We start from the raw sequence: 8,636 nt of genomic DNA, 5'->3' as shown, positions 1-8,636 counted from the left end.
TATTTTTTTTTTTAAAAAAATTCAAACTGTACTATTCTATAAATTTTTTTTAATTTGCTATGATAATTTTTAAAAAAAATCGATCTTTGCTATTTTTTTCTTCGTAAATAAAAATTCATTGAACAAAAAGCAACCACCATGTAGGATAAATCTTGCTTACAAAATGTCTAAAAGTACAAGAAACATTTATAGATGTTACAGACGTAAAGCTAAACTACATAATTGAAAATTTATAAAAAAATAAATAAATAATAAATTAGGATCAAAAGAGCTTCAACAAGAATCCTACGTAGTTTTTTTCGGCCAATCTGTCTTTCAACACCTTGGACCTGAATGACAATTCTTAATGATGAACTAGCTGTGTAATATGTGATTCGCGCGGAATATAATTATAAATTGTTTTTTAAAAAACAATTATGGGGTATAAAAGCTATTTCAATGTATGTTCTTACATAAAAATATTAAAAGTATAAATTAAAAAGTTTATATAAATATCTAATTAAATAAATCAAAAAAAATTAAATAAAAAAAACAAATCATTAAAAAATTGAAAAAATTTTAAAAGATAAATATAGATCAAGATATTCAATCATAAAAAATAAGACTCTCACCCGATCGTATTTGTTAAACTTATTTATTTAAAACAATAAATCCGCACCCTAAAATATCAATAAATTAAAAGATAAATACAAATGATTAATAAATGATAGTATATAATGAATACCTAAAATCCAATAGATAGTTTATAAGTATCTAAATTTCTTATCCATTGGATAATAGGTGGGGTATCGATATCAAGAAATCTGACATGCGGGTACTTGTTGTCATCACTACAATTGAAGGACTAAATTGAAAGAAAAAAAAACTTTTATAAAAGAAATTAGAACTAAATAAGAAGTTAAAAGAATGAAAACTGAAATTTAAAAAAAAAAAAACATATCGGAAATTATAATTAAAGGGCTAAATTGAAAAGAAAAGAAAAAAGTATACAAATGGACTAAGAATGAAATAAGAAATTAAAAGAATGAGAACTTAAATTGAAAAGTAAAAAAAAAAATAAAAAGATAATTGCATGCATTACCTGTTAAAAGAGAGAAAAAAGTGGGGGAATCAAATGATCACCAATGATAATTCAAACACCTTTAGATACAATTCGCCACTCCACATTGAAAAGGACACAACAACACATCCAAAGAGACGATGAAAGCTTTGTTGGTTATCGAGTAGTGTCTCATGTGCCGCCTGAAATGACAAACACAACTCACTCGTTGACATGTTTTTTAAAAAAACTTTTTCTTTAAAAAAAAAATTAAACAATGTGAAAATATCAAAATATCCTCTATGACCCTAGTAATTACACTAAATACTCGAATAAAAATACAAAAATATCAATAAAAGCAAATCTTATTTTTTTTTTTTATCTTATCAAAGGTTAACTACATACTTCTATTGTTAGGAAGACCATCAAAAATCAGTAAAAATTCTAATCAACAATTTTAATTTTTATTGGCTATACAAATAAATCCAAATTTTTAGGTTTTAAATTTTGATCGAGTTATTGAGTTTTAATCGACTTATCAAATTAATTTTAAAAAAATTAAAATAATATTGTTTTAGTAAAAAAAAAAAATTAATAAATTATAACTTGATTTTTAAACGGGTCTTATCAGATTATATTAAAATTTTTTATTTTTTTTTAATACGGCCGGGTCAACCAGCCGGCTGAGTTTCGAGACAGTAAAACATGTAGGTGCTTTATAAGTTCTGTTAATAATACCTTGTCTTTTCAACTTTTTTTGTTTGACCAAATGGACGATTATACCCCTGTTTTTAATGTTGCCCTAGACCCTTCGAGATGAAAGGCCAGGATGTGACATTGCTCATAATCAACGGCTATAAGCCCCATACAGCGCTTTGCATAAATTTTCTTCCTGTCTACTCGGGCGCTCTAGGGTTTCTTTCTAGTCTAGGTTGGCGTATTCCCGCAAAAGAAAGAGAGAAGCGGTTTCAAAGATAAAATAAAATTTTCCAATGGTGAGTGAGTTGATGTGAATTGGTTTCGTTATCTGTTATGATCTGATTCGCTCTTTAACTGATCTGTTTGTTAATGAAAGGTTCTTCAAAACGATATCGATTTGCTCAACCCGCCAGCAGAGCATGAGAAAAGGAAGCATAAGCTCAAGCGCCTTGTTCAGTCCCCAAACTCTTTTTTTATGGTAATTACAAATACCATACATTTTCCTGCCTTTCTTTCTATTATTTTCCCTTCTGATTATGTTTTTATCATATTTTCTTGTAAAAACTTGCAGGATGTGAAGTGCCAGGGTTGCTTCAACATGTAAGTCATGTCATGACCTTTGTATATTTTTCTTGATGAATTTAAGCATTCCTTCTTAGCTGTTTGGTTTGAAAAGGGATCGTCGATGGTTTTATTTATTTACTTAAATGAATATGTTGTGTGCAGAACCACTGTTTTCAGTCATTCGCAAACTGTTGTGGTTTGTGGGAACTGCCAGACAGTGTTGTGTCAGCCAACAGGGGGTCGTGCCAAGCTTACAGAGGGGTGCTCCTTCAGGAAGAAGAGCGAGTGAAGATTACGATAATTTACTTTCTTTTTATCTTTTTGCCCTGTTTGGTAAATTGTTCTGGAGTTCTTTTTTAGGCGCGATGGTGATGAATTGAACAAAGTTGTTTTGATAATTTTGATTTTTAATTGTCTTAGGCTCTCTATGACTATAAATATTGTATAAGATTTTGGTTTTTATTCAGTGAGAAATGTTTTGAATATCAACCCAGGTCTATTGTTATGTAGTTACTGCCTTTGATTATGTTGTAGTTGATTATAGTTTATGCCTCATTTGTGGGTCTGGGGGAATTCAAGCTCTTACCTGCATTATGCGTTTCAAGCTTTTATCTGCTAGTTTGTCAAAATTAGTTGATGGTCCACGAGTGAATGTCGATGCATACCTACCCCGTATAATGCTATTATTATTAGTTGAGCACTTAGTTTTTTGGGCATTCTGTGTTGACGAGGGCAATGTAATCCTTGGCATTCTTGCACACTAGTTCCATAATCTTGGAGTTTTAGTTTTGAGTTTTACTAACGTTGATAGTCAAAGCACCTAGACACATCTACTATGTCCTGTACTCTGTTGTAGCTGTTAGAAAGTGTCTTAACTTTCTCCAGTTTGCTCGCCACTGGATGACATCTTTTGCGTTGAATGGGTTTTCATTTTGGATGATATGTGTTTCCTTACTTTGATATAGAGCTTGTGAAGATTACTAGGTGATTGTGTGGTGATAATGCATGTGTGTGTTTTACTTTTGATATGGAGCTTTATTGACTTAAAGATTGCTAGGTGATTTTGTGGTGCTATGCTGTGCAACTTAGGTAATTTTAGGCAATCTTAATGCTTCTTGTGTGGAACAAAGATAAAGCAAAACCCCATGTTCCTTTTTGTTTTTAGGTAATTCATGTTGATAGCCATGAAAACGAAAGCTGATTACTGGCATGTTCAAGCTGTCCAGGTTGATTCACTACTACAGGGTCCTAGATTTTTAAAGACCATCGTGTGACTTTAATTTGTAGATTTTCTGTGGTTATAATGACTGGATTTTCAGTTTTCTATTTTCATGCTCTTTATTGCTTTTGTTTCATTTGGCTTGGAGATTATGGATAAAGCCAAGACAAGGAATGAAAAGAGCAGAGTAACGCTGGTGTGAATTGTTTATATGTATATTTGCAAATATAAATGACGGGCTTAACTCGATCTAAAATGGAAGAATTTCTGTCATAATTGGTTTGCACTGTAAGATCCTTACTATCAAACCAAGCTCATGGCACTCTAGTATCGGGCAATCATCCACCTTTATGCAAGCCATCAACCTATTCATTGTGCTCTAAAGTTTATGCTTGCCAAGAAAGTTGCACGAGCAATTCTGCTTATCAGTGTTTGAAAGGTCTAAGCACCTCACTGCAATGGGGCATCATGTGTGTAAAACTCACCTCCGGTTTGGTGTAGCAGCCTTTTTCATTTTTCAGTCTTCTCAGCCCTTTAAAATTTCCTTAACATTCAATCCATATCCTTTTATTACTGTATTTTAATTTAAATAATCTATAAAATTAAAATTATTTTTTAATTTCACTTTTTTTATTTTATCTTTCAAATTCGTTTTGGTTTGATTAATATTTGTTTTGTTTTTGAAAAAAAAAAAGTTAATTTTTTTTTTAAGTCATTTTTTCTCACCCTTTAGCATTTATTTATTTGGAGACAAAGTTCCATTCTTGCTTTATGTATAATTTTTTGCTCGTCTTAAAAATAACACTGTTGATTCTTGTGATTTTTTTTTTTATTAATTTTTTAAATTGATATTTTTTCTTTTATTTCCATCGAAATATTTTTTTAAAACAATTTATAAAAATAAAATTACTTTTCGATTTCATAATCATTTTCAATTTATAAAAATAAAATTAATTTTCGATTTCATAATAAAAAATAAAATAAGTTTCGAAGTGTTGGAGGATGAGAGAACCATTTCCAAACATGAGAACTCAGAGGACGCCTCGCTAACAAGTCTTTATTCAATGCAAAAGAGTGAAGTAAATTTCTGTACATTTTGGATGGAAAGTAGGGTGAAGCTAACAATTAAACACAAGTTGTACGATGAAATGGCTGCCTCTTCCACACACTCCGTCGTCACACAGAAGACATCCGCTCAATGGTCTTCGATGGCTTCAATGCATCAGAATGCTGGGTCCCATCACCATCCTCAGCTTCCGCCATGGATTTGAAAGATCAAAGAAGGTCAATCCCAGCTATTAAACACCTCATGTGGAAAAGGAAAACGGATTCCCATTTCTCAAGACTGCAAATGATTATCGAGAGTATAGGCATGGGTATCAGAAGGGCTCGAGCCAGGCCTGCAAATAAGTATCAGAAAAGACTTCAACAAACATGAGCATGCTTTCCATACCAATCAAGTATTCTACAAAGAAAGAACAATCTCTGTTGATGGATAAAAAAAAAAAAAATAATCAAGATAATAGAAAAACAAATAATAATCAAAAGAATAAGTATCAAAATTAATATAAAAATTTAATTTTATAGAATGAAATTGAAAAAAAAATCAAAATAAAATATATAACAATTAAAAAATTGAAGACCAAGCTAAATAATTTTCCATCCAAAATAAAAGATATTTTTGAATTTTTCATAATTTCTGGAAAGAGTTTCAATCAAAATAAAAGAAAAATACTTTTCTAAAAACCAAGCTAAATTTTTTTTTGATTTAAAATTGTTTTGTCATTTATCAATTTTTATAATGGTAAACAAATACAAGAAAGTTTGTTTAGGAGAAATCACTTTCGGTTAAACAATCAAGCCTAGAATATTAACAACACTAACAATAAAGAATGATATAAAAAATGATTCAAGGGTCAAGACACGGTAAATTCCACCCCGTGAAAGCCACAGCCACCTAATGGAACAAAATCCTACAGCGCCAAGCAAACACCGCCTTCAAAATTGAGGGAATAGTAAAGGTGTAGGGAGTGAATCAACGTGAATTACAGCGAACTGAAAAGAAAAGGACCCACTTTTGGTGCTAATTTTGCTAAAGAGAAATTGGTCATGTTAAATTCAGCCTCATTCCCAAGCTAAAGATCAGCCAAATTTTATCATGACAGCAGAAAGAAAGAAAGGTGTTCTGTTATTCAATTATTTCTTTTCTTTCGTAAACATTGGAAAAGGTAGAAGCACTGGCAGTCACCTAAAACTGCCGGTAAGCACCTGCCTGCTTCCAATACCACAACCACCACCATCATAACAATTCAAAATAGACACCTCAGAAACTGAAATGAACACTACTTTTATCAGATGGTCATTTCCTTTCGCAAAACCATTTACAACAGAGCAAAATGGCAAAAAATAAGTCGAATAGCCAACGCATTTTATTGAGACAATAGACAATCCAAAGCTTCCTGGTTTTGAGATTAAAAGTGGATTATCCATTCTCACAGGAGTTCACTTGAGCTTCTAATACAAAAAATGCATTGTAAAGTACCTTTTGTTAATTGTACCGTAGTGAAATTTTCGACTTCCAGCTTTAACATCTTCAATGTACTGCAACAACAGGAGATTATATATATGAGTAACAAAAGCAAGTAAATGAAGAAACTGTATATTGCTAAAACAGGCTCTTACCAGCTTTAAAGTAACTGCCATCGATGAAAATGCCAAAGAATCAAAAGGTATATCATCTAGCGAAAAAAGTTGGCACTCCAATGACTCTGGACCTGGTGAAAAGTGGGGCTTCCTCAGCTTTGCCAAGAAAATTATATAAGTCTGCTCCAAAAAACAACAATAAACTTTGAAACGTTAAGCAAGTTCATAGAAAAATCAATATGAGAAATGAGAGGCATCTCTCCCTTACTTGGCCAATAAGAGGGATGTCCAAATGAGCAAAGGGTGACACGACTTCCACTTCTGCGTGTGCTTCCTCCCAGGTTTCCCTGATTGCCCCTTCTGCAGCAGACTCACCAATTTCCAAGTAACCAGCAGGAAGGGTCCTACATCAGCACAATACAATTATCTGGGTTATCCATCATGGATAATGAAGATAAGAAAAACTAGTTAAAATGAAAAGAAGAAAGGACCAAGTACCATATGGAGTAAATGCATTTTTTTTTTTCTTTTTAACTACTATTTGAGAGTTTATATTAGAGAAAGAACGCAGTGGTTCCATTCTGTACCAAAATTCCATTTTCAGACGCATACCAGAGGCCAAATGATGGTTGGATGTTTCGCTTGCAGAGTAAGACCTTGTTATCATGCTCAATGAGGCATCCCACCACCTATTCAAACCAGTTTACAAAAGATAACAATATTTCCATTGCCTTCATTGAAAATGCAGTATCAAACAAACTGGAGAGAAAACCAAGAATAGAATGATATAAACACATTGCAAGGTTTTTGGCTTCATGCCTACAAGGTTTTCCTTGTTTTCAGTACTCGTTAAAATAACCAGTAGACTTAAAATAATTCACACACAATTCCACTATTAGATGACTCAGAGTCCAACAGCTTATGCTCCCTAAAAACCTTTTTTGCATACAATCTCTATTTCACAACAAGTCCTCCCATGGTTTGTATTTTACTAGTTGCCGAAAGAATAAATGAAGCTAGCTAGTTCATGCACTTCACATTAAATGGAGATACCTGACCAGCTGTGGTGAGAACCAGGATGCTAAAATCAATTTTAGAATAAACATACATGACACCTGTAATCAGACAAGACAGCAGAAACATACATGACATATTTGATTGTAATAATGAATGACCATACCATTTTAGGGTTTTGATAGGTAATTTTCCCACAAACTGTGCAAATAGCTCTCATCTTTTCCTCCCCATCAGGTATATCATGTTTTGTCTGGCCACCACACCACTGACAGAAATTGATCTTGCGTACACTTCCCTGAAAACCAGATTATCATCAGCAAAGAACAACGTTGGGGGCATTGGAAAAGAAAAATGAGCACCATACAGGATTATGTGAATGCAAGTATCTCGAATGAGACAAAAAGGGAAGAAAAGTAAAAAACCACTGGCATCAACAATCAATGATATCCTGAACCAATTAATCTAATTCACACCGTCTCTTTCTAAACCTAGCTGTGGATACAAGCACTGACAAAACTTGAATAAGAAAAAAATATATATATCAGTGATGTTCAAAAAAGAATACTATGTGATATGAGATTAGTTACAAGGTTCCTCTTATTTGTTTCATTCAAGTATCTTCGACCTAGCTTGTGTGTCAACCAAGATTAAGTAGCTTCCAAGTCGATCAAATAAGCAACTCAACATTTACAATAAATGAAAACAAGTAAAACATGATCAAATTCCACAACAATGGAGGCATAAAACTAAGATAAAACTTCAATTAAAGCATGAAGGTGACCAAAAAAAATGGACTGAATAAACAAAGAGAAATTTCTACCACACAATCAAGAAAATGACAATCATAAATCCCAACAGCCCAATATTCATAACTAAGTATCTAATTTATCTACAAATTCAATAAGAGTATCAGGATTTCAACAATACAGAGCAAAAACTCAAATAAAAGAAACTCACAGATGACTGAACAGCAACTGCTGAAGAAGAAGAAGAAGTGCCATCCATCTTAGACTCAGACCGAGTTGAGTGAGCACGAACAGGTTCCAAAGATCGAGTCTTTCGAGTCAAAAACAGAAGAGGCTTTGTGGGTCTGGTTCTTGGAGAATAATAGGATAACAGGCTGGAAGAAATTGAGACAAAAGCACTCGTTGTGGTGGCATGTGGTGGTTTCAATCTATAAAAAGATGCCACAAACCCTTTTGTTGTTGTTGTGGTTGTGGTTGTTGTTGTTGATGAACCAAGATTCTGTATTGCTTTTAGCATTGAAAAGCTCACCAATTTCTTGTATTTGTGACAAAGAATCTTGATGTTCGGTGAGAATTGTTTAGCAAGTATGAATGATTCTGTTTGGTGGTGGTAATGCGAATCAGAACTCAGAACCCGCGTTAACTCAGTTGCGTTTGGTGTGTTTCCAGATAAGAGAATTTCATTTTGGTGCTGCAAAACTTGATTTAC

At 32.8% G+C, this 8,636-nt stretch overlaps 2 protein-coding genes across 2 annotated transcripts; one reads left to right on the top strand and one right to left on the bottom strand.

Annotated features, from left to right (window-relative positions):
* The first annotated feature begins 1,877 nt into the window (after positions 1–1,877).
* On the top strand, positions 1,878–2,791 carry LOC118043888 (small ribosomal subunit protein eS27y). Its single transcript, XM_035051998.2, has 4 exons — positions 1,878–2,034; positions 2,115–2,216; positions 2,310–2,338; positions 2,465–2,791. The coding sequence occupies exons 1-4, from the start codon at positions 2,032–2,034 to the stop codon at positions 2,589–2,591; spliced, it is 261 nt and encodes an 86-aa protein (XP_034907889.1). The 5' UTR covers positions 1,878–2,031; the 3' UTR covers positions 2,592–2,791.
* A 1,744-nt stretch (positions 2,792–4,535) lies between these two features.
* LOC118043890 (nudix hydrolase 23, chloroplastic) lies at positions 4,536–8,636 on the bottom strand. The gene is made up of 7 exons (XM_035051999.2): positions 8,139–8,636; positions 7,345–7,476; positions 6,777–6,853; positions 6,433–6,568; positions 6,204–6,344; positions 6,064–6,122; positions 4,536–4,921 (listed from the first exon to the last, which is right to left on the bottom strand). Exons 1-7 carry the CDS (start codon positions 8,442–8,444, stop codon positions 4,861–4,863), a joined length of 912 nt encoding a protein of 303 aa, XP_034907890.1. The 5' UTR covers positions 8,445–8,636; the 3' UTR covers positions 4,536–4,860.

Source organism: Populus alba, chromosome 6 (genome assembly GCF_005239225.2).
Source record: "Populus alba chromosome 6, ASM523922v2, whole genome shotgun sequence".
Classification (NCBI taxonomy): Eukaryota; Viridiplantae; Streptophyta; class Magnoliopsida; order Malpighiales; family Salicaceae; genus Populus; species Populus alba.
The sequence above is the reverse complement of the archived record's forward strand: the minus strand, read 5'-3'. Positions and strand labels throughout refer to the sequence as shown.